Consider the following 27,654-nt stretch of genomic DNA (forward strand, 5'->3'; position numbering starts at 1 on the left):
CTTAATAATAATCTGAAATAGTTCATTCAGACTGTGGGATTTTTACTGTGTTACATTCTGACATGACATTTTTCCCATTTTGGGGAGCATGTCACCTAAACTGTAACTAAAAGATGCAATACACAGTTTGGAGAAAAGGGGGCGCTCTTTGAGTAGGCATTGGGCAAAATCGCTTGAGAACCTAGAGTAGCAGCAAACTTTAGTGATAATCAATTTAAATGAAGTTTTATCACCAACACCGCTGATATTTGAACACAGATATGTTAAAATTTGAAATTTCACATAGATTTGTACTACTTTTAAATGAAGCCTAAAATGATGTTGAGGAGAAATGATGCAACCTTTCTCACAGGTGCCGCTTATAGCATAACCACTACATAATAAACGTAAAGGAAATGTCGTTTTTATCAGTCTTAATTGTCTCAGCCATAAAACCAAAGTACAGCCAATCCAGTACAAGTTGACCCTCTTAACTAACTAACAGTGTAGGTCCCAGAAACTACAATGATATTCCCACAAAGTGATTTTGGTTCTCAATGGTGAATTTACCGAACGGGGTTTTATGGTATTTTAAGGACCCACTCTAATATTCCCTCAATATTTCTGTTGGGAATTACAGTAAGGATATAGTGGCTATATAAGAGGACAATAACACATTATTTACATTTTTAGAACTCTCCCGAGGTACACTGTAATATTTCTGGAAATTACAAGCCAAGATGTCATTGCAACGCAACCCAATATGATAGCGGGCTCCCTGCCTGCGCCCTCCCTCCGCCTCTCATGTGTCTACATTTTCATCCCATGGCCGTCTCTAGGTGATTTAGCGCCGCCAGTCTCAAGCAGGTGTCCAACATGGCGATCACGGGGAGCGGATCTCTCGCTATTTCTGTCTGTGTTTTCGTGATTTCAGCGGCGTTTCTTCCGAAAGGTAAGCTTTTCATGGCTTCTTATGTGTGTTTGTGATGCAGAATTCCCCGTTTCCAGAGCAGAAGCCTGGGGAGTTGCTACCGGGGAGAAGTTGTGGTGCTTTGCGCGCTAGATGCGCACAAGCTTCCCTTCAAATCTCAGCGTCACTTTCTGTAGCTCCGATTCCAAAACACTCACGCTGTTTCCCCACACTGTTAGGCTGCTCATCTTGTAATTTTATCACTGACTGAAGGGGTATCGTCCTGCGTTTTACTGCAATACGCTACGGAGGACTGACATAAAAAGTAATGTTAGTGCTGCTCAATTGCACAGGCGGAGATAAAGTATAACCGGCGATAATCGGGTGAAGTGGTCGTACAGTATTTAAACCTAAGACAAGTGAAACGTGCTGCTTGTATCAACTGGCAGCAACCACAACAAGAACACGGCTCACATTTACTTATATCCTTTAGTTATACCGCATACATCCAAACAGTCACTCCTCATCCCACTGTCCACAAATCTCTCAAGTGTGCGCTTCAGGTGCGCTTTGGAGAAAAACACGTATTGCAGCTCCAGTCTCGCACAGTGTCCACTGGTCACACAACTGCAGCCCCAGTCCGCAGTCTTCACTTCTCCTCTAGCCAGTGAGGCTGGAAATTAACATCTGCTCTGTCGCTGTGAGACTTTTAGACCGTGCAACAGCATTAACCAAGAGAGCTTTAATGCGGCCGGCCATTGCAGTTCCCAGCCGTTATTCCACCGAGGTTGCATCAGAGTTGCACAAGTCAGTTTTTCTCCCCCTTCCTTAATAATATGCCGCATGCGAAGCGGTTGAAATGTCAGTTTACAGCCACTTTAAATCCCTCCCAAAGGTAAGGTTAGGCATGTTAATCCCTGGGTAGTTAAAAAGGCAAGCAACAGTTGCGATGACAGGTTTACACCTGAGGACTACTTAGTTGCTTAATTTTCTCTCTTATTGGCATTAGAGGTATGTGCAACAGCGGTTTCTACATCACACATCAACAGGTCTTCAGAAACTCATCAACACCTGTGTGTTTGTGTTTGTGTGTGCAGTTAGTGTAGCCCTGCTCCCAAAATGAGGTAGCTTGTTAAAGGAATTTTTAGATAGTGTTCTTTTTTTTTTTTTTGCATTTCATCGCTTACAAGGCTTTCATTTCACACTTGCTGAATTTATTATGTTCTGTGCTGAATAGCAGTTGAATGACATTTACAGCATTGTCTGGCATCTCCTTGTCACATTAATTTAATTAACCTCTCAGTCGAATAAAATAATGCAGCATGAATGCGCAATAACCTCAGACTCAATATACTGAGGATTTGTGTGGCCGTGGGGACGTGATGTGGCCTTGTCATTTAGGTAAAGTCTCCTAGATTGAAATTCATTGGTTTTAAGTCAGTCTCAGTCTCTGTTTGTGTGTGTGTGTCTTAGTAGCAAAAAAAAAAGAAAAGAAAAAAGGGCCCAAGCTCTCTATGTTGTGCTGACATTCTGCTTTTTTAGCAGATTCCAGTTTTTCTTAGTTCCTGATCCAGAATCGGTGAATTTGAACTGAAAGAAGCACAGTTCTGCTAAGTGGATGTTACAAATCACATTGTCGTCCACAGTGGGTGGAAAGAGGATGAATTAAACAAAGAGAGATGAAGACACATCTGGTCCCAGACATCATAAGAGAACGCTGCTCGCATAGTGTAAAGCGGCAGTGATAAAACTAAAGAGCTGCCACGACTGAGCATCCTGTTATGAACTGATGCGACTCTGCATTTCAATAGAGAATCCATTTAGCAGTATTCCTCTCCCTGAGTCTCCTGGGGCCCGGCCTGTTGTAGCGCATCAGATGGCTGAATTTCAGAGGGTTCCATGATCCCACTTATTGCCAGTTTAAAGCCATTCGTCAGGACTGAGTGATGGTGAAGTGGATCAATACGAGCTGTCATGAAGCCTCAAGGCGCTGCTGAAGGACAGGATCTGGGAGAAACAAAAGGAAACATACAGTTGTTACGGAGCTCTTGGTTGCCAGCTGGCATGTGACCCAGGGAGTGATTGAAGATGTTCGTCTCTGGCTGCTTGTGGTGGGGCTCGCACTTTGAAAAAGATACTGCTGAAATCCGCTCACAGTGTGCTGCTATGCCCTCAATTGGTGTCTCTTTGTATTCTGCTGGGTGGATGTCTTTTTTTTATTTCGTTTGTTATCATACAAGCGTTGATCTCGTTGTGTTTTATGATCGCCCTGTGGCAGTGGTGAATGTTGGTGCCTCCAGGACGTACATCCATACTTTTTCATGCATATTTGAGTTGCATATTAAAGATAAGGTCACTAGGCCGGTGGCAGTAATGGCACCTAGAAACAGAAGTGTAAAAAGGAATGCAACACTGTAAATCTGTAACTTTAAAACAGTCAAATGTGTTTAACAACCATTTACTTTGGATCTTTGCGTCAAGTTGCAGCAGTAGTGTCACGTGTCAATGTACAGGGAAATTTGCTAAATGTTTTTATTTTTGTTGGTAACATTTCAGTTGTTGACCCTTTAAGATAACCCAATTGAGGAAAGGCTATGCCCTTTTATCACGTGTTGTACATGTTTTCCTAAACTTAACCAAACAGAAAAAAGAGAAATTCATGTGGACATTTCTACACCAGTCCTAGGAGTAGAAACTATTTAACTTAATATTACTCCACACTTCCAACCTCCACATCTCCACATCATCACAAACGAGGAAGGTCAGATTGGCTTTATAAAGCTTTCAATCAGCAACATGTAAATACAACATGTAAATACATAGATACATAAATTAAAACAGTATGATTCAAAAAGGAAAAATCAGGATGAAGTTAGATTTGACAAGCTTTTTATGTTCAACCAGTTCCATGCAGTCTGGAAAAACGATACTGAAGGGTAACCAGTGTGTTAAAATGTGACACTTAAAAATTAAATGCAGAAACAGAAAATCAAATAGGGTTTTCTTACTAAGCAATATAACTTTGTACAGGGATGTTTAGTGATTTTTACATTATAAAGATGCAGTTTCACCAGGTGGAGTCACATTTATCTACTCTTGGGGAGTTAAATTTATTCAAACCTGAGAGTAAGAGATGAACCGACAATAGCATGGCAGTTCATGACATGTAGCCACATTTGGTAAGCAGACAGTATACTGCAATTGAATCCAGGTTGCAAATTCAAAACAAATTAGCTATAACTGATAAATGACAGTTTTCAGGTAATTTTTAAAACTTGATTTTTTTTTTATTTGTGATAACTATCCACCTCTTAGAGGTCATCTTTGCAAAGTTTGACATTTTTGCAGCTCATAGACTATATTAAGACGCTTGACTTGTTTTGTCTCTGTGTTTGTGCAGCTGTAAATTGTTAACCTGTCATTTGGGGTGAAACCTCCTCCCTGTGAGTACTGATATATGAAGGTTGTGACACACTGAGTGTCTTTGCGTGAGAATAACTGATAATATTAATGGTGATGCATTCTGAATGATATTTGATGCAAATTTTTTTATCTTGGTGCTAAGTGTTTTTGTGGTAATACATGTAAAATAATGACAATGAAAAAAAAGAAAATCAAAGCAGTCCAACTCCTATTTGGGTATTGATTACCATGGCAACAGAAAGTCCAAAGCTTAGCAGTCTGAATGTTAAAGTAGAGGAAATTGTAGTTAAGTTTGATACAAATTAATAAATATCTGATCTAAACTATTTCAAAAAGCGAGATAGGGTCTCATGGTAACTCTCTGAAAGTACTTGATTTTAACTAAAAGCCTATGATCTAAATATGTTTAGCTTATTTTCATTAAAAAAAAACTCTCACAACTGGCAAACTGGAGCATATTTTGCATTTGTGGTTGAAACAAGCAACTGATTATAAAAAGAACTGTGAATTGGATTTCTGTCAATCCACAAATCGATTAATTGAATAACCATTTCAGTTCTTGGCACATTAGTGCTTTTTGTTAAATGGTCTTTCTTCTACTGTCTGTATGAAACAGCACTCTAAGTACAGTACAGGATAGATTTAATACTGCACTTAATGGCCCATTGATATCTGAAGTATTTCATCGCCTCCTCTGTGAGATCACCATAGTACATCATTTGTAACAATAATATACTCTTCTATTTAAAGAAATTGAATTTATTGCTCATTAAATTTACATTAAACTGTGCCTAATAAGCCCCGCTCTAATTGCTGGATAATACATGGCACTACTTTACGTGGTGGCAGCTAATCTCACTGTTAGAAAGCGAGTGGCTGGCAGAGAATTGGCAGCCGAGGCATGTAAGGAATTTCGCCAATTGTAGCAGATGTAGCAAAGAAAGTCGTGGAGGTTATGATATTATTTCACTGAGGATGTCACACTCCTAGGCTGTTTTTTTTACTCTATCCACCAAGACTTTTACTTAAAGCAGTAAAATGCATGTTCTCAGCTGTAAATCCAATGAATCTAAAGCTATTCTACCTTTTGTGTGCTAAGCAATGTGTGTTCTCTATCAAGAGACACACTCTGAGCAAACTTATAAAATACATCTAAGTATGAAGGGTCCTTACAGCATAGAAGCTAACAGGCAGATTTCACTTTTGTATTAGTCCTTTCAAGTCAGATGTTGTAGCAAGTTGGCCAAGACACACTGAGAAAGGAGATGGTTACGGAGGTTCATGGCGGAATACATTGAAAATCTCTGTCTATCCTTGACTTTATATTCCTTTCAGTCTCTGAAAGACTCCAATCTTTCCTCAAAAACATTACCTTGGGTGCTGGGCAGGAAGAGCTTTGTTCACATACTTTATAGTGGGACCTCTGAGTCAATACTGTATCTACTTGTTTTGTCAAGGTCACAGAGTGCAGCTGCAGACATGCCATCACTGTGAGTCTTGTAGTTAACACGAGGAAAAAAAAAACAAAAAAAACTCAGAGGACATTTCCATTTGTACTGCAGTGCCACATTGAATGACAAACCGAGGACGATCAAAAATCTGTCTGTCTGTGCAGAAATGTAGTAAACAGTCAATTAGGAGAAACAGACAGATGACAGGTTCTTTCATGGTCGTGGGGACAGAAGCTTCCATTCACAGTGCTGTGGTAATGAGGAGAAGAGCTGATGTCTCCGCTTCTGAATATGACATTGTTTTCTCTGTTTGCTGGATCTGAGAGACCTTACCCTGTTCGCTATGACGTTTAGACGGTGACAATGAAAAAAAAAAAAGGGAAATGCAATGATTTTGTTTTGAAAGGGACCGAGAGTGCACATTAGTATGGGTGATGGAGCAATTACAAGCCATCATTAAGGCTCACAGCACAGTACTTTCTAAATGAAAAACTCCAGTGGGTAGATATATTCCATAACTAGCACCAAATTATAATGAAAAAAAAACAGCAGATGATATTCACAATCATGAAGTGAGTCAAAGAAATGGTGAGACACAGTCCTGTCCATTCCTATTAATGTTCTTCCTGCAGTAATGTTTTGTGTGGTGTTGCCGCCCATTGTCAGTCCAATTCTCACACGTAACATGATCATAAATTCGCTTTGGGATTAAAAAAGTATTTTTTCCCATTTCATTTTATTTCATTTAATAATTTCATAGCCGGTAATTGAGGTTTTTATAGTGTATAAGGCTATTAATCAGTTTTTTTTTAAACTTTCAAGCTTTTAATCACAGTGTAAAAGCTCTTTTTCCTGTAAAAAAAAAAGGAACGCAATGATTCCCAATTCATAAAGCCTTATCTTTTATTGAAAATACTGCAAAGACAACTTATCAAAGGTTGTTTATGAGAACTGCCGAACTTTGCTCATTTAAGATTTGATACCAGAAACATGTATTTGATTAAGTTAAACAAGTGCCACAAAAGACTAGAAAAACAGCAACAAGTTTGGATAGTATGGCCAATAAAAGATATCAAACTATTTTTGGGCTGCATTGTGATATAATGCATTGTATACCTCAGCATTTTGTAATCTCACCTAAATCACTGCATGAATAGGAAATTCAACCCCACGATACATAAATCAAAACAGTATGATTCAAAAAGGAAAAATCACGATGAAGTTAGATTTGACAAGCTTTTTATTTTCAACCAGGCAGCAGCACTCAGAAGTTTTTAACAAATGAAATTGAATGACATAGTAGATCTTCCTACCAAGACCAAGTTCTCTGAGACAATGAAAAATAAAACTGCATTTCACAAGAATTCTTGAGAAAGACAGTTTAAAACCAGGTGAAGAGCATTTTTTCCACTAGATCATGTTTGTAAAAACAGACCATCTAAAAAGACGAAAATCATATCGTCGTATTGAGACACGGACCACCGACTCTGCTGTGCCACACTTCACTCTGCTGTGGAGAAGAGGGGCACATTTGTTAGCTGGTGGGCCTTCTTTTCTCTTACTGCAATGTACAACTCTGGTAAGGCTCTCTCTGTGAAAAATGTGTGACCAGGCAAAAAATATTCCGGATCAAGTGTCTTAATGAGAATTTTTAATCCTGGCTTTTCCACAACACTAACTGGAGCCATGTTTTAAACTATGTTCCATTACTGTGGCTGTGATCTCTCTCCATTTTGGATGTTTTTTTTGTCCTATAAAATTGATTTGGAATGAGGAAACCAGAGTCATTTTTTTTCGCTACTGGTTGATTTGACCTTTTATTCGGTGAGGTTGGAAATGTGGACATGCAGAGTTAGAGGCGTCCTTTCCTGCCCAATGGCATTTCCAGTCATGGAACAGAGCCATGGTGCTGCTAACTTTTGTGGCTATAGATTTGTGGCATATTTTGCAGAAAGACGTGTTTTTTTCCAACTCTTCCGTGCGAAATCTGAACCGAATGATAGATGCAGTGCTGTTTTTATTCGGAATCAAGTCGTCTGTCTCATCTTCAGTTACCATCTCTCTATGCTTATAAACTTGCAGGAGCAGTTTACTCGTTACTTTTGCTTTGTCCATGCTGTCTTTCCCTCTCTCTGGTTATAAAAAACATGCATGCACACAGGACAGTTTTCTAGATGGGTGGGGACGTGTGCTGTCTGCTCTGAAAGGGGAATTAAGATACAGTGAGGGAAGCGCAATTCCAAAGGAAATCCCATGTAGGCCTCTTAAAATATTGTCATGACAGTTTGTACTTGCATAATGTTGCATAATGCATCTCACGTGGGATAACTCAAAATATATGAAGCAATTTCAATACATCGCCACCCCTAGTTGCAACATCTCACAATTAATTAATTAGCAACAGGTCAGTTACATGATTGGGCCTAAAAAGTGCATTCCAGGGAGTCTTACAGAAGTAAAGAAGATTAATTCCGTCAAAGACGGCATAAAGAGACAATTTAACAACTGAATCTGTCATCTATGCTAGATCATATCCTATGACATTATGGTTTCCAGGCAGAAGTGCGTAAAAAATGCTGCATAGGCTCTTCTTAAATCCATTATCAGTAAAGAATATGTGTTGCTGCATCAACAAATACAAGTTAAAAGTCCACCATGCAAATAAAAAACATACAAGCAAGATCCAAATGCCACTGCTCATCTGAGATGGACTGAAGCAAAGTATGAAATAGTCCTGAGGAATCAAAATTTGAATATTTATTTTCAGAAATCATGGATACTGCATTCTCCAGGCTAAAGAGAAGAAGTCCAGAAATATACAGAAAAATAACTTCTATTGTCCTCTCTTAAGCAAATCTCCTGGAGCCTGGTGGGCAAATGTTATGAGGTTAGGGAAATATGGTAAATATGTTGATAAGGATGTAAGATAAGATGACCACAGAAACTGCACTTTCGCTTGACTGCTATGTGGGTCTGCATAATAAAACATAAAGAGATGATAATATAAACCACAACTGTTAAATAATTATTCACAAACCTCACCCTGTACTAGCCTAACATGCGCTTATGTTGTTTTACTGAAGCTAATAAATTAATGTTAGTTTAAACATGATAGAAAGCATTTGTTCACTATGAAGGTTGGTAATTGAAGAAAGGAAAGAAAAAATGACAGATGTGACAGACATTGTTGTCAAATGCTGCTCACCCTTACTGTCCTGTCCTTCTGTTTATTTACATGAATCACAGTTAGTATGACAGCATTTAAAAAATGCAGCTGCAAGGAATTGTTGGACAGAACTTAATCTTCTGCTCTTTCATAAAGATTGCACCGGTGTTTCTTTTCTTCAGCATTTGGAGAATTCGACCAGCTCTTATGATAGCTCCCACTTATGTACTTCTGGGTCATTTCATTCAATTAGGGACCCACCTGAGAGAAAAACACATTTTGCTGGAACCCAGTGGCTAAATTGGCCTGCCTGCAGTCCTGACCTGCTACCCACTGAAAACATTTGGGGCTTTATGAAACAAAAAATACATCAGAGGAGACTCTGAATTGTTGTTTATTTATATCTCACACAGCATCCCAACTTTTTTGGAAATACGGTAGATGGAGAATCAGACTTTTCACTGTTGTAATGTCTCAGTCTTTTTTATAAATGTTCCATGAGACACTTGTTCAGGTTTAACAGCAGAAATATTCAAGCAGCTACGCTCCATAGCTTTGTGTGGCTTAAGAAGGGCTCTTCTTTGTGAAATTTATATTTGAAACTTTTATATTTGAAACTTTTACTGTAGCTTTACCCTGTTCTTTAGGATCTCTCTGATATAGAAACACAAAATTGAACAAAAGACTTTTTGAAGTGAATGATTATATCAAATATAAATACTGACAAAACATAGAGGGCAACCATGAAATTGTAATCCATGAGTATTTGAGGCATGTTGATATAACATTTATAATGCAGCAGTTACTAAGCAACATTATGATTAATTCAGAGTTGTGTTTCTGGCCCTCTAAGGAATGCAGGTCCAATATTCACTCATTTTAAGCTCTATTTTGGTCTCTACCAAAATACCAACATGTTGCCAACTTGGTGGAGATCACAAGAGCAGGTAATAAGAGAGATACCTATTTCCTTGCTAAATTCTTCACTGTGTTCAACAAATCATCTCTAATTGTGTCTGCCTTCTGGTGTCAAGCTGGTAGGGTGCAGTGAATTTATTAGCACTCCTTTGCAGCTTTGAGAGCATCAAGAGTGAACCAAAAAAGTCAAGTTGAAGGAAAATTATTAACTCACTATCAACATGTGAACACACATTATAGCATAGCATTGGTGACTGTGATTATTGACATCGGACATACTGGGCCATTGTTAACATACTGTATCAAAAAAAATCTATATGCTATAATGCTATGTTGTATGGCGTTGTAAAAATTGAACCCATTCGGCTAAAAATGGTTTCCACAACATTTATTCTCTTGTTGGATTAAAACTTTGAATGCGTTTCACATCATCAAAAGTTACACTGATCACCCCAAAGGGCCACTCCACAAAATGAGTTCAGTCGTCTGCGTGTCATAACTTGTCAGTATCTGGGATTTTTATTTGAAAAATAATAGATTGTGTAATTAATCAGAGCATTAAAGCATCCAAAAAAGCTAATTTTAGGTACAAGAGGAAATACTATTAAAACCTAAAATAGAATATGACTGAGAGGGCTTTAATCAACAAATCCTCCAACTGAAACAGTCACATAGGTTGTTTGTTCATACTCCTTAACAATGCTCGTGATGGCGTCTTGTAAACTATTGCTCCAGATCCACATCAGAGCAGATGTCATTCTCAAGACTTTTATTTTTAATGCCACTCAGTCCTCATAACAGGAGGAAGGGGTCGTTGGATGGAGCATCTAAAAGCTGCACTTTCAACTAAGAGCCTTGGTGTGGCTTGAGATCAACACTTGACAAAAACAGTTTTGTCACTATGTTGAGAAATATCATTACTTAGTTACATTTAAAAAATGATTTTGGTTAGGTGTAAAATGCAATATTTTTCATTGATGACACTTTGCTTGAAAAATGTCATTGTTAAGGCTAAAAACTTTCCATTTACAACACAACTGTAACATCACTTTTTCTGTTTGCCTGTAGTTGCTTTCATGACTACTAAGAGGTTACATGAATGTAATTACTGGCCTTATTTACTCACACAAACAAAAGCCAAATGAGCACATTTTGTGAGGGCGACAGTCTGAATTTAATTGAATCTACTCTTTCTCTCCTTTTTTCTTCAGCCCACATTATTCAAATATATGAGCAAAACTATCCTGTGTTTAGGTCAGTCATAGCCAAAGAGGAGTCCAACAAAGCAATATCCTCAACAGCAGATGGCACTCAGACCAGAACATGAAGACTGAATAACAGGTGATCAATATGGAGGAGAAAGGACTATCTCTGTAAGAGAGGACCGCATCTCTAGTTATTGAGTTCCCACTAATCCACTGCTTCAATTGGAATGAAAAAGGTTTATGTTTTCTATTCAACACCTGCATTGTTTGGCCTGCTAAAAGAATGGGATTTTGTCTGGTTTGCACAGAAAAATGACCAAGAGGAGGCATATCAATACGTCAGCTACCCATGCTGCAATTGGACCGGTTGTATCGACTGTGTCCAATATGGTTTGATGGCAGGTCACTCACTTTTACAGAAGTTGGAAGGCAATAGCTCATCCTTGTGCTCAGTTATATTTCAGGCCACATGAGAGGAGCGTGCCTGTTTGTTTCCACTCTCGGCTTGTTTGGGCAGATCTAAACCTGATAAAATAACCACTATGTTCCGGAGTCCACTGTGAGCAGCAACAGACGGGAGTAAGTAGTGCAGTGCCACTGTACAAAATCAAAGTGCAAGTATTCCTCACCAGTGAGCACCTACAGAATGCCAACACTGCACTAATCAATAAATCTTCCACTGCTAATAGAAAAGCAATTTGCTGAAGTGGCCATACTTTATTCTGAGATAACGTGAGATTTTTGTTTATATACAGTGATATATCAGGACAGGCACTGTTTGTGCTTTACACCACTCTCAGGAATCAGTCACTCCCTTTTTTGCTGGAATGCTGTTTGCAAATACATTTATTCTAGCCGAATGAAATATTATTCCCTTACACAGCAGGATACAGCCAGACTTGGGGTTGACATTAGAATAGCCTGGTCCCTCCAAGTTATTGTGTTGCTATTCAGCAGTGCCCTCAATGCACTCTAATGTCTCAGTGATTTTATTTAACAACACATTCAGGAATGCCAGCTGGAAAGAACAAACACGTCTTTGAAAAAAGCAACACTAAGTAAACTAAAGGACCAGAAACTCTGACGTTTTATTCAAGCAATACCCTGAAATAAATTCTGCTTCATAAAATGTTTAGTTTTTCATGGCATGCTACATTTTCCACCAACATATTGTTTATTTGAAATTAAAAAACAGTTCAAAGCCCCAATTTTACTCTTCAAAATGCCTTTCAAAACAGAGAAAAGTAACATATCCTCTTATTTGAGAGGCTTGAACAAGAAAATCAAGGGCAAATGTGATAAATTCATCATCAAAAATATGTTTGTTGCACAAAAGAAGCCTGCTTGTGCATTCACAGATTCCATATATCTGACATATATTTTTTCATCTGCTGAAAACTGCAAAGTCTCTAACATCTCTGCAGACATTTTTTTATTCCTCTCAAACTGTTCGCTATAAATAAAAAGCATAGCAGCTCCTATCCCTGTTCCTTTTGAAAATAAGGAAAGTGACTTGGCTGTGATTTTGGTTATATTTACATTTACCGTTATGACTTTGAGGTTAGGTTGGCGTGAATACCAATATTACATGGCTGTGTTGGAGACAAATTGCTTTTTTTTTTCTATATCGGCTACCATCCATCTTTGCCGCTCACTAAGTATATAGTAGCAGTGAGTGGGTGGACAATCATCAACTGGAAGTTAATGTTTATCCAAAAATTTGCTAGATTACACACTTGGTGCTACTGAAAAGATTGTCAGTAAAGGATTCTAAAAAAAAATCCCTGAATACAGCCAAGCCTGTGTTACAACAAAGCAGGGAATAGACAAAAACATGGACACATAGTGAGTGAATTTTGAGGGCTGTTTTAAAATCAGGGATAAAGTTTAGTACATTATTGAAAGTGAGCAAAAGCTTTTAAAATGCTTGTAAACATGTTAGCCTGACTGAAATCGTATGAAGCCGAGCATTTGAAACATGACTAAAATTGCTATGATGAAACCCTGATATATAACCGCAGCATCATCTGATAAAATTACCTTTCAAGTAACAAAAAGAAAACATCTGTGCAGTAAATTCAGCTATACTTACATGTAAGATGGTCTCCAACGGAGAAAGTTTCACATCGTCGTGGTGTCAGACTTCGTGTAATAACTCTGTTCTGCTCCAGTGAATGTATACTGTTACAACAACAATGGTCCAGTTAAGTCACACAGTTGAGCTGCAACTGACTGTCACTCTGCTAATGGTACCGTTTTAAATAGGCTGACAACAATATTGCCAATATTAGACAACCAGGTCATCTCGATGTGTATCTGACAATGAACTAGTTAAATGTTCTGACTTCATCGCATAAATGTATTTTCACTGGATGCCAGAATTTGCAGAAAGTGTTACCTTTCAGACTTTTTGCCACCTAACCATACTATGAAGACGTTATGGTGTTACAGCTTACGATTACTCGGCTCGTATCCAGCTGATAACTAGATCTCATCCGGTTCAGCTTGAGCTTGGATTGTGAAGTAACGGGAAGAACACTGTGACATTCTTACTCATCTTTATTCTTTCTCCAGAGGCAGCAATATTACATACAGGTGTTGGGCAATACAACTAGAGCCTACATTAATCTGTCTGCATAACCGTCCGGGTAACTGTTACATGAGGTTGGCCACCATGTACTCACCACACTAAGCAACAACAACATTTCCTTCTGGGGTCACAGGGTGTTTATAACACACACAGATTCAACACGGAAAATCCTACAACACACAAAATCTATAAGTCAGATTTATGTTCAGTGGATGGAAGGACCAAGTTAATGGTCCCGTGCTGTGGATGTTACAGGACTGTATGTCGACATATCCGAGTTACACACCCTTCATTCATTTTGACAGACAGCAGTGCAAAGTTGAGTCCAGAGTGATGTGCATGACTGACAGAACTAAATTACAAGAGTAACTACAACCAGTGGATGCTCAGTGGCTTGATTTAGTGCTGAGCCACAGTGATAGAGAGTTTAGGATCACTGCCAACACCTGGCTCATTTTTCACCTGCAGTTTCACAAACCTTTACTGAAGACAACAGGGTTTAGTCTAACAGTCTCTTCTTCCATTGCTGGTGTGCTTACATTGCACCAATCGATAATCTGATAGTCCACAGTTGGAAGGTGACTAAGATAATTGATAAGCCCTTCAGTTTGGTTAAAACATTGTACGGTTAATTCTTTTTGCCCATAGTGTGGATCATTTGAGCTGATCTGAGATCTGGCAGTCAGTGCCTTCACACATCTCAGAGCAGGAAGCACTGCTAATTTTCTTATATACTTTGTTTCAGTCATTCATGATTTTTCTGTGATGTCACAAAGTTTTTCTGCTTTACTCTGATTTTAAAGTCCTCTTCAAATCAAATCAAATGATAATTGTTTTTATATACCTTGTATACATCGCCAATTAATCAGCATCCCACTCATCAAAAAGTGACAAAAAAAGTAAGGCCACATACTTTTTACTTTTTTTAATTTTCTGATAGATGCTCAATAATGCCTGTGTTGCACTCAGAGGCTATCCTAATTTTTCATCCAAGGAAATTCTTTGTCATCCCTTCAAATGTCAGTACATGGTGGATGATTCCTGATCAGATCACTTGAGCTGTCCAATCAGGGCAGACTGGCCTTTTCTGGAAGGGTGTTGCCCCAACAGTTTCTGTTTCACAAGAAACACTTAAATATGCAGAAGAAAATAGCATTGAGCTAATTGTTTCATGGAGATTTTAAGTTTAAAATGAAAATAAATTAAAGATTACGGGGGTATTACCGAACTGCCAGGATTACAAAAATAAAAATCTCCTGCAGTGTTTCTGGAACCCAGTCTGATTTCAGTCATCTTTTTTATGCTTAATTTGTCCTGCATGATACACTAAGTGGATCTAGGAGAATTTAAGAGGAGAGTGTTTTCAATCACAGACACTCTGTGTTTACTTAGATTTCTACTTGCCATTCGTGTAGTTTCTTGTGGTTAAAAATTATACTGAACTGATCATTGTTAGAGAATACATACAGTCACTGCCTCTTCTCAAGGTGAATTAGAACAGATTTTTATGCTGTTTATTTAGCAGTGAGCTGTTGTCTGACAGGTTGGTGCTGCCTGCTCAGGGGCATCATGCTCTTGAGTTATCAGCGTAGCAATAGACCCATCTTAATTACTTTCACATGCAGCACTATAATCTGTCATTGTCAGCCTGATCAAGACTGTGCAAACCCAGCTCTAAGACTCATTCACCCAAACCGGAGGCCTATTGATTACTTCTCATACTTGAGTCATTGCACTGTGGAGAGACATGGGAGGCAATAGAGCTAATGGAATAGGGAAACTCAAAGTCACATTGTTTACATCTAAGATGACAGGTAAATGTATTTGAAAGGAAATATGGTCTTGATCCATTGGCTACCAAATAGCTGTCTATCTGTTGCTAACAAGCTGCTTAACAGTTAGCTGCTCTGCAGTTTAGATGGTGAGATGAATGCAGGCCAGTTTTTCTCGTTTAGAATCAAAACATTCTGCCTTTATATTTACAATTTTCTAGTGTGAACATGTTGAAAAACACGATTAAAGTGATTTTACAGGAATCAATAAATGAAAAAAAAGCTGCAATTAATTATAGCCGTCCCAAATATGATTTTTAGAATTTTTAAACTTTAGTGAGAATTAAGTTTTACACAAAAAGAATACAGGTTGCAATAAAAATAGGTCATTTGTCAAACTCATAAACTTTTCTGGGTCATCATGGCTATTTCTTTTTTTTCAAATGCTTCTTTCAAATTCACTTGAGGCCTTAATTTGAAAGTTGCTTGACAGGAAGGGGGCAGAGAGAGAGAGAGGGGTTACATGCAGCAAAGGTCCCGAGCCAGGATTCAAACTGGCTGCCGCGAGGAGCCTCTGCACTTTGGGTGCCTGCTCAACCAGTTGAGCTACCCAGCGCTCTATCTTGGCAAGAAAACTGTATTAAGATACTTAATTATTTTCAAAATCTTGCTTTCACTTTGCCACCCTGTCATAGTGTAACCCCATGCCTTTTGTTAAGTAGGTTACACAGAACTAAATGGATACAGTTCTGTTATAGTTTTCCATCCTGGCTGGTTTATTGAATTGTATAGCTCATGTTCTGTTGTGTTTCTAGTATTGTGCACTACTTTAGGTACGATAGTTTTGCAGAGCATTTGCATTAATGTGACAAGTTAAATATGAATCAGTTAAGTCATTTTAACTGACTATCTGGTGTACGTTATGACTGGCCTTTTCCAGGTGCCAAAAAAACAACATCAACATAACAATAACGCAGAGTAATTTAAAGAAATTTATTTAAGTATTTGTGTTACTACATGTATTGTTTTCTTGTCTCCCCTGCATGCAGTGTCCTGGTCTGGCATTTAAATCAGAATGAGGAGTGTCCAAAAGCTTTTATTGAGCAAGGAGCAAGGAATGCACACAGTTTCTGTAACTTCTCACTAAATTGTATTCTCTCATCTGTTTTCCTAATGGGGTCCAAAAGAGATATAGTCTCCCCTAATGAGCTATGAGCAATAAAGGTGTCAACAATCCACATTTTTCCATTATTATGAGTATGTGTGTGTGTGTGTGAGAGAGATATTTTTTCTTTCCCTCTTACTTTAAAGCACTTGCTTTATTGCCTTCCTGTTGAAAGTCTTTTGCTACTTATGTTATATTGTACAAACTAGCTGTAATGCTAGGTGTGCTTACTATAAATGGATCTGAGCAGCAATGTTCCATTAATGTTTAAAATTTTTTCAGCAGAAGCTTATTCTACCTGTCAGGTTTTCACTCAAGTGTATTGTTCTATTTTTCCTCATTCTTTGCTCCACCAGTTTCCCAGTTATGGCAAAAAAGGAAGTGCAGTTATATTAGCAAATGTACTCAGAAGCACACTCTTTTTAGTACAGCTTTGTGAATCCATTCTGAAGTTTTATGGCTTTGTGTGAAGAACCACGCCCTTAATGGAAAAAATACAGCATATTCTATACATATATATATACTGTATATTGCACTACACTGTGGTCATTTAGCTCAAACATTAGGGCAGTATTTTCTTTCATGGTAAATAATAAGAATGTCACAAGCAAATTTAGTGAGTTTAGTTTTGCTGTGGATCAAGAAGAGTCTTTGGATGGTGTTGTCTTACAAGCAGAAATTTATATGCATGCATTCGGAGGAACAAGTACATTCCTTTCTTTGAGGCACATCTAGTTCTTTTCTGCAATCAGGCCTCACTTAGTTTTGACAATCCATGAATTTAATTGGTCATTGTAAAGTCTGTCAATGGGTTTTCTGTCATCCTCTGAGGCAGAACACTTGCCAGCACTCATTAGCGTACAGCGGCTATTTACAAAAAAAGCTTCAACACCTACCTTCTTTGACTTGCCTGGATGTTGAAGCACAGTAATGATCCAGCTTTAGGATTTGGGAGTTTACAGTTTCTCATGAAATGTGTGGACCGAGTGGCTCAAGGCTAAACCTTTGTGAGCAGAAACCGAACTTTGCTCTGTCCCTCAAGTCGTGCATGAACCACATATAGATTTCTTTCCCTGTAAGTTTCATTGTTGCCCTCTCTCTTGTGAACACTGTCAGTCCATTAACCGGAGGTACAGAAGCTGTGTGCCCTGTGTCGCACTGCTGTTTCCTCTCTGTGAACTACTTGATGAGTGCGTGACTTCGCAGTCTTATTTTCTTGAGGCACTGTGGCTCATAAACAGGTTCATTATTTGTGTGTCATAAACTGGATCATTACTGAAATTTCCAGTTTATGCAGCAATAAACACCTTTTAACTCCCAGTTTGGTAGCAGTCATTTAGTTGCATGTAGATCCAACCACATCTTAATGAATGTGAATAAGACTAACTGCAAAAATGAAACATTTTCTATGTTTATTAGGATTTTGTGTGTGCAGTCCCACTTTTAAAAGCACTATGTGAATGTGTTTGTCTGATGTTACATTACAAAAGAAAAGCATTTTCAGTTTTCATATCTAGAAATCCAGAGTGTGTATCATCTCAGCATTTATTTCTAAGCCATGGATACGTATCATGTGAAATTGACTCTTGAATGCAGTGCCCCTCCCACCTCATCAACCAGTGAGACTATGGAGGAACGAGTAGCTTTAAAAGACTGTACACTACACCATGATCATTTCCTAACCTGAACTAAGTAATTTTCTTGGCTAAACTAGCCATTTGATTGATAAGATTTCAAATAAAGTGTGTGTAGGTTCTCTCCGGGTACCCCGGCTTGCTCCTACCGTCCAAAAACATACATGTTAGGTTAATTGGTGTCTCTAAAATTGTCCCTAGGAGTGTGTGGTTGTGTGTCTCATTTGTCTCCGTGTGGCCCTGTGATGGACTAGTGATCTGTCCAGGGTGCACTCCGTCTCTCGCCCGATGACCGCTGAGATAGGCTCCAGCCCCCCCGTGACCCGACCGACGGATTAAGCTGGTATAGAAAATGGATTGATGGAATTTAGTATCCAAATGTAACAAGGTGGCAAAACAGCTACCCCCAAAATGTTTTTTATTTTTGTATGTTTGCATTTTAAGGTATTGTTCACGTTGAAAACGATTGTTTCTGGTAGCTGGTCAGATGTGTGTGTTCTTTGGTCTTTTAACCAAAGAACCTAACTATACACAGCTGAAATTCAAACTCAGGTCTTCTTTTCAGAGCAAACATTCTATATGTGTTATACTTTCACAATAACCGAACACCTGCGTGTGAGCTTTAAGGTATGTGGGTAACACAGTAATCTGACCTTGCACTGAATTAATTGCAACTGCATATCTGGTCAGTCTTTGACATTTACCCTTTAATACCCTCTCATGTAGATCTGGCTTCTGGATGTTTATCTCGCTGCATGAGTTCACAATCAACTCTGTCACGCTCGCAGTGAATTTTCACTCTGGAGAAACTTCTCCGAACTCCCCTCACATTGCCAAATGCGTAGTACTTTACCATGGGTGAGCAATGCTTTTAAGAGATGAGAGGACCTCACATCATTAACCCCGACTGTAACCAGCTGCAAACACACTGATAATGTATGATAATAGCTTTGGACTGAATCCCTGTCTGGGGAGCCCTGCCCCCAGAGACTCACACTTTTAGGTCTCACACCTAAAACTATTCATGTTTTGAAGAAGAGCAGAAGAAACTGATCGAAGAAGTATGTTTCAGAGTTCTGTAAGCTTCTACACTTAGGCACAGAAATAAAACAACAATTGCGTCTAGCTTTAGATGTGGTGTTGCTGACAGTAATAAAGTGTATTTATACAACCATATGTGTGTCTTAACCCGCAACAATTAGTTCAAGTAATTTGTTTACCAAATGAACTTCTAAAGGAGAAATAAATCCAAGCAGATGTTATTTTCTGCCATCAAACTCAGTTGGTCTATTATGAATTATAAAATATAATAGGAATGTCTTAAATCTCAGCAGAATTTATCTGAGTATAAAAATTAATTACATATTTTACAGCCTCACTCTGTAGTCTATACTTGCCAAATGAAAAGTTTTGTTTAGGCTGCATAAGTCCAACTTAGTTCTGTGCAGAAAACCTCCGACGAGGACAGAGTTGCTCCAGTCTAAAAACGGATATCAATAAATGTAAACAACTCTGGCCTAGGGATGTCATTAAAAAGAATAGCATGTCTAGACCTCATAAAACCAAAACATATTGTCATTTTGAAGCAGCAGGAGTTATTGCCTGTGAGGACTAAGATGACATCCATCAATTTAGGGTTTTATTGGAAAATGTAGATAGGCTGCTTGGGAGATGTAAATGATTTACTTTGCATAAAGTTTTGCTTGAACAGGCAGGGAGATAGTGTAGTTAGTGTCGGCAGGCAAGTATTTGCGCGACAAAGGCGATATTGAAACGAAAGCTGATTTCCTGAGCCAGAGAGGATCACGATCTATGCATGAATAAATAGGCTGGACCTGCACAATGTGGATTATTCTGGATCAAATATCAGTAGACTTAAGGGTTGTCATATGGTAAAAATGTGTAATAGGATTGTTGTACATGATTTAGTTTTGTCACTTGTACTGAAATGTCATATCTTGGAAGGTTTATGGTGATTGTTTTACACTGTGTGCACAAATGACTGTCTTAGTCTCTCAGCCTTTTTATATTCTACGTTCAGGCCAATTTAACAGAACCACTTCACATTTCAAAGTATTTCTATTAAATTTCTAATGATATGATGGCAAAATGTGAACTTTGTAATGAAGACAGCTTATACAATGGATGTCAAAGCCCATACATATCAATATTACCTCCATTAGTGCTTGACAATATGCAATATGTGGTGTGACAACAACCTGAATAAATTAAATGAGCACAGAAAACATTCTGGATTTGGTGCTTGCAAGTTTGTAAAATTCCAACCTACATTTTTGACATGCTAGAGCTTCAAAGTGCACAGTATTTGCATTCAGTTGTGTATCACTTTGACATGTTGGCCTCATCTCAAATCTACATTTATTCAAATGTGTTCAGTGTGGTGAAGGTTGACACTGCATAATCCATCAAAATGTTCCATTGGAAGAGAAGGGCTGGGATGATTTGAATCATCAGAAAGCAGTCTTGCTTGCAGTGGAGCAGCAGATATCATTCTGCAAAGTTCTAACCAACAGAACTGAAAAAATGTAAAGATCTTTGATTGACTTTATTGTGATCTTCTTGCCCCTGTGTTTTCAGCATCAAAATATGGTAAAAGATATATTATGTACCTGATGCAGCTGTAAATGACTTTAAGTCATTTTTAAGACCGTCGGAAATTTCCTCTCACATAACTAAATGTATTGCAGCAACCCGTACTTTGCCCTGAGGGTCACAGACTGCAGTTTTGTGAACACCTGCTGAACGTATGTGTTGGGGCCTCCTAACGTCATTCTTGGTAAGATTGGAGGGAAGCTGCAAAAGATATTTTTTCACTTTTCTTTTTCTTTTTGAGCTCCCTTATTACGTAAACTTTCAGTTTTACTTGTTTGGTTAGATTTAGGCAACAAAACATCCTAATTAGATTCAGGTGATAAGATTAGGTTTAGGGAAAGTGGTCATTTTATTCAAAACACACCATTTACACTGTATTTATCTGTAGCATTTCAAAACGATCAACTCCTCCCACTTTGATGACGTAACGACAAGCCGTTCTGTCATTACTGTCAGGCATGCTCGTGTGACACATCAAACATGAGATGATTTCTATTATGTATTAACACATTTTCGTCTCGTGCATTCTGTACTTATAGAGCTGCATCAGTTTTTCTGCCGAATATCGGAACAGAACCATTTTCAACTCAATAGGCTCTGAGCGGGAAATTCTTTTGTTTTTTTTACAATTTAGTTCTTTTTACTGATTTTGGTCAGTCGATGCACCAAGCCCGTAGCACTGAGAAATCAGATTTTCTTTTTTTTTCAACCCTCAGTAAACACACTAGTCATGCAGTGACAACCACAGACACTTGCCAGGGAGCAGTTATTGTAATCACACTGGGTCTACACTTGTAGACAACTACCCAGAGGTATCTTGTTTCATTCCTCTGTTTTTACTATCTGATACATTGGTTTTTCCTAACATATACATTGCTATATTTTAAGTTAGGTTAGAAACATGTTTATGCTCTCCAATACCCTGTAATACTTTAAGATGTATACAAAAGAGAGAAGGTTAAGGACCTACATTCTGGTGCATAAAAGGGGATGTAATAATACACTTTTCTGTTGAATTTTGAACAAATATCTCAAACCAGGAACATGGAGCGCTTGATCTTCTGCATTTACAGTGAGAGAGCGATAAGGTTCTGTAAATGTAAAATTATTGATAGGCAGTGTTTACTTTAATGTTTTTGACTAAAATAACATTGGGTTGATCGTCAAGCAATTAGTGCATCTCTATATACATGATTTATCCTTCAAGCTTGGTGCAAGATGTGTGTCATGTCATTTTTCCTGTAAAATATCTGTAACCACAAGGGCAAAGACAATGATTTAAAGTAAGGGACAATGTTTAGCCTCTCAGCCTCTCTTATTCTCATTTCTTGGTTTCTTCAAAGGCTCAGAAAAAAGAAGATTTACAGACAGTTAAGCTTTCCAGAAGTGTCCAGGCTTCAGGAAGCTTTTTTAAACACAGCCTCTGGTGGCTACATGTGAAACAGGAAACCATTCTAATAAAGTGGGAATTAATACCATAAAACACAATCACCTGACAGTGAAAAGAAAAACAATAGCTTCATTTAGCAACAATCATTCATTTTCAGGATGTATCTGCAGTTCATGTATTACATTTTGTCAGATGTTTTTATTCCAACCTATTGATTCAAAACTTAATGGAAGCTAGATCTTTGTTGCTCAGTCATTTAGGATTGATCTTTACATCTCGACTTTTCTATTGGTATTTTAAATGTACTATTTTATATTATTAGAAAATAAAACCTAATTTGAACTGTCGAATCTAACGTAGCTCATTTCATTTATAAAATCTTGTTAGAAATACTCTATATCTGCAGCTCACAGGGAAGATAATCATTCTTTACTTTTGTTATACTCATTTAAATTATTTACTTAGCATAAAGTTTTGCTTGAATGAGCAAGTGGATATTGTAGTTAGTGAGTGCACAAAGGCAGTGTTGAAGCAAAAGCTGATTCACAATGTATGAATAAATAAGGAGACTCAACCTGCCCTTCGTGGATTATTCTGGTTCAGATATCAGCAGACTAAAGGCTATTCAAATGACATAAATGGCATACATGTGAAAAAGGAAACTACTATTCTGTCAAGAGGTTTTATCTTCTTTTCCTCGCTGTATATGACTTTTATATCTATTATTTGAGTTGTATAGATATGGTTTCGATTCTGTTCTTATTTAAAAATGACATTTGAGTCCACTCCTCATTTGTTGCAGAGAATAAGACGTGTTTCGGTAACCATCTTACAGTGACTGCAGTCTTTAGTTTAGGCCATTGTATTCAGTGTTCACATTCATACACATCTCAGCTTTTCATTTCTTGTGTGTGTGTGTGTGTGTGTGGGAGAGCAGGAAGCTGTTTTTCATGCCTGTGCGCAACTTCAAGGTTGGAATATGCGGTAAGGGACGCATCTGTATAAAATGAATTAAGCAGCATTGTGCTGTGCTTCAGTTAAGGTCAAATAGTACCCTTAATCTCAGTCACACTTCACCGTTGGGTTTTATACATCAAAATGGATTTTAGCTGATTAACTGCAACTTCTGAGGCTATGACACCACAGTAATTACACAACTTTACTACTTTGTCACAACACTTTTTTTAAAGCAACCTTGTGTCTTTGTTATCTGTTGGCTCAAAGCAGACTTAATCAAGTTAATGAGACACTCTTTAGTTTAATTTATACAACCAGCATTCTGTCAAGTGAAGCCAATTTTATCATTAGATCACAAAATTACAAATCAACTAAAGGGCAAAAATGAAATCCGCCTAAATTAAATTATTTGGGCTCATAGAGGCTGATACCTGTGATATTTTTATTCATTATATACATTTTTTTTTTTTAAATGGATGTGTATTCTGTCAGAGGTGTGAAGAAAGAAGATTACAAATGGGAATCAGCTGAGAAAACTGCAGCAGTAATTGAGAATGATATTATAACTGTAATATCACAATACTTAATATAACACAGGTTCAGAATAGTCTGATACAGAAATAAACTGGTGATCAAATGCCTCTACTCTGGCTTGGTGGAAGATTCCTAATCCCTTTAGTTTGGCTCAAGTAAAGGAATTTAAACTCCAGGTATAATCAGTTTAATTTTGACTCCTCTGTTTAAGTTATTTATATATATAACTATATATTAAACATGAAAAAGATGCTTGTGTCTTTGACATGATTACTTGATGATTAGCATCACATGTAGGGGAAAAGAGAACAGAGGGAATTTGCATGGTTACTGGGTGACACATTGAGCCCACATGAAATGTTGAATGACAGTCGGCGTGCTTTGGGGTAGCACCTGTCTGTCAAAACATATTGCAAGTATAAGTGATATTATTTGGAAAATGGTGTCACCTTTGTTTCTGTAACATGTAAATGTTTGAGGTGAAATATTCCTGGTAAACAAGTGATTACCATAATGGGTGACATGTTTTCGACCGATCATTGAGCATAATTATGTTTAATGATTACCTAAACACGTGTCTGACGTATGTCAAACAAACCAACTGCACGTTTGACTTTTTTTCCCCACCATTGCTCATGTGTTGAATAAGCCTCTTTCACACATTCATCGCCTCCTGTGTCGCCGACACTCAAACAGTTTGCAGCAAGACATCTCACTCCGACCAAGACAAACTCATCCATCAGACAACCACAGCTGTATAATTACGTAGTATTAAACCATCACAATGACATATCAGTCAGAGAAGATATGTAAAACGCCAGCGAGGCTTACTTGGTTTACCCTTAGATCTTATCAGAATGGCTTGAAAAATGGAGGTTTGTTTGCTGCTGGATGATAATTACGATTGGTATTTATGAGAGTCATCAAACGTTCAGTCAAGAGGGGCTGCATTGAAGGTGACTCTGGGAGGCATCACATCAGACTGCGGACACAGTGAAACAATGCTTTCAGACAAGCTGTCTCCTCTCACCAAGCCTTTTAAATCATCATCACTCTTGCCGGCTGTATGATAGTTCACATGATATATCACCTGTTAGAGCTGCAGCATATGAGCCGCCAGCACTGTGACAATGAGTCTGGCATTGTTCTGCTAAAGCACAGCAACTTTTGCATTCACACAGTAAACCCACTATTTGACATAATAACGGGGCTAAAGGAAGGACTTTCTTTGTAAAAATTGTCCATTAAAGCTGTGCAGATCACAGAAAACTTTTGATTTAAAAGCTTAAGTGTTGACATAATGGCACCGCTAGACAGGCAAAATTCATAGGCAAATTAGATGGCATTTATGTCTTTGTTTTGATAGTTGACAGTACAGAAATGACAGGAAATGAGAAGGCAGAGATGGGTGCATCATGCAGAAGACTGCAGCAATCACATGATCCATAGACCTCAAAGCCACTAGGACACTTTGATCGCTCAGGTGAATTCAAGTAAAAGTGAAAGTGAACTTGGCCAAGCCTATGAGAAACTGGTATGTTTCATTGACTTTTCAGTGGAATCAGAGTTTGAAGATCATTGCACTTAATTACTCTAGAAGATGAATATGAAACTTGATCAAATTAAAACTTCAAAAGGTGAAGTTGTCTTATATGAGAGTTTGATCTCCTCGTGCATAGTTTTGAAACACATTGGAATGCATTTGTTGTATTGTGCAATAAGTGCATAATAATATTGTCCTATTCTATTGAAGCCTATTTCATGATGGTTTAATGATGAAATATGTATGGAAACACAAAACTATAGAGCTGTAAATGGCTATTCTTGTGAAACTGCTTAATTTAATGAGTTTTGTTTTGGCATTAGTTGTGTGCTTTAACTGTATCCAAAATCTAATTTAACTTGTTGCTCTTTGTTATTTAAACTCTGTTGTTATAATAAACTATGATTATTACTGCCACTAAGGAGACAATTTAATTCAACCTCAACTCAGCCAGGAATAAAAGGACTCCTGAGATTTAAGATGTTTTCTGCAAAAGGGTCCAGTCAGCCGGCAGCCCAATCAGCAATAGTTATCCTACAATAGACTCACAGCTACATACACAGAAGTGATACGGTACATGTACAAATAAAAATCAAGTACAGAGACTCTGGAATTACAAAGAATATATATATATGTACATATTTATGTAGATATCACTCAGTTTATTGTCACAATCAGCGCAGCTCAAACTGAGGCAGTAGCGGTCAACCACAACATCAGCAGCCACATGTGCTGAAGACCAAATCAGTTAATATTTGCTTGAATCCATGAGGCAAGACTACTTCCACGCAAGATTCAGATGGTTTGCAGATAATCCAAGTGAAGGGAGCAGTATATTCTGTATTTGACTTGGGGTTAAGGTTAGATAAAAGATGTGTTTCTTTTATCTAAACTTTGTTTTTTTTTAAGTTTCATAAAAGTGTGAACCTCACAGCTCTGACAACAAGCCTGACAAGCTTGAAACTTGTCCAATTATTAGAGCCCATCACTTTCGTGAAACGTCCACTGTCTGCTCCTACAAATGGGATACAGCTCAGGATAGACAGAAGTAGCTCTCCTTCATTTTCATGGTTACCTTGGTGATGATTTCTGGCCAGATGATTGGTTCCTGACAAGGGGTGACGGTGACAACAACACCTTTCTTAAAAGTTCAAAGATTCTTAACAAAAAGCACTTGGAGATATCACACAGAAATGTGATGCACTCTTAAAAAGATGTTCGTCAGAAGACTGCATATGGCCTGTCTTTATACCAAAAAAGAAAAAAAAATCCACCAACATTCACAGAGAAATGCTCTACGGACACTCAGCCCAAGGTTTTAACAAGCCTCCTTTTGTACTGAAAAGAATTGCAAGAGTTGATTAAAACGAATAAAACGTTTCATCTTCCATTTCTTTCAACACTTGATGATGATGTGACATGTAAGAGTGAGAATCATTGATTAGAATTCACAAATATTTCTATTGAGGTACTGGCTCAATCTCCAAGCCCTAAAATGTAGTGATAGATGGAAGATTTTATAAGCTCTGATTTTGCATTTGAGAACATCATAAGTTCCCTTTTGTCGGCATGCAGAACTTGTTTTAAATCCTTCTGGACAATAATGATGATAAACCGTTGCACATGTTGCTTCATTTTGTTTAACATGTGCTTTCTGTTTAATTTGAGTCAGTCCCACAAATAGTATCCTTCTGCCATAGATCTATATTAATCTGATGTTTGGGAATAGACTGTTTGATCAAAGGAGTGATGCTCCGTAGGTTTAAGAAATGACTCTTCTTTCAAGCAAATGGTTTTCTGTATTTGTGATTTATTTGTAATGGATGTGTGTAATCATTGGGAAGTAATGGACCACAGAAAACTGTAAAGTATGGAAGTGAAGCATAAAATAATTTTTTTTTTTACTGAATCTTTAGAATATTCCAATCATTATGAGATTAGTTGATAGTAACATTAAGCTATTTATCCTTCATTATTTTGACAGTCAGTAAAACATCAGAATGAGCGAAGTAACAAGATATTTTTCAATATGAAGTGGTAAAAAATTCATGTTCTGGTGCTAGAAAAAATAAAGAAAAACAGGTTTATTTCCAGATTCTAATAGAGGGACAAGAAATTCCAGTATTAATGCCAAAGAGCTGTGCGATGCCACATTGAAATAGTTTCTTGAAGTTTGAATGTATGCAGGTAAAGCTTTTTTTAATCCATACGACAAACAGCCATGAGGACAGCAGGGACCTCAGCTCCTTTAAAGGTATCCACAAGGGCATGTTTTTTTCTTCCTTTCTCTTCATTTCTTTCCCTTCACTTCTGTCAGCACCCCTCTCCCTTTATGTGCCACCATCACTTATTACAGTGAGAGGGCAGGTGTGTCTGGCCTCAGCTGGGCATTATCCTGGCCAAG

At 37.8% G+C, this 27,654-nt stretch overlaps 1 protein-coding gene across 3 annotated transcripts in view; it reads left to right on the plus strand.

The window, feature by feature from the left end:
• The first annotated feature begins 787 nt into the window (after positions 1–787).
• LOC140314180 (cell adhesion molecule 1-like) overlaps positions 788–27,654 on the plus strand; it is a 147,280-nt gene continuing 120,413 nt past the window's right edge. The window contains exon 1 of one of the 3 annotated variants that reach the window (XM_072392272.1): positions 788–931. In XM_072392272.1, the coding sequence (XP_072248373.1) occupies positions 856–931 (76 nt within the window). In that variant the 5' untranslated portion in view covers positions 788–855. The remainder of the gene's footprint in view (positions 932–27,654) is intronic. The other 2 variants (XM_072392271.1, XM_072392273.1) reach the window with 2 other exon arrangements.

This window comes from Leuresthes tenuis, unplaced genomic scaffold (assembly GCF_036924035.1).
Source record: "Leuresthes tenuis unplaced genomic scaffold, fLeuTen1.0.hap1 SCAF_9, whole genome shotgun sequence".
Classification (NCBI taxonomy): Eukaryota; Metazoa; Chordata; class Actinopteri; order Atheriniformes; family Atherinopsidae; genus Leuresthes; species Leuresthes tenuis.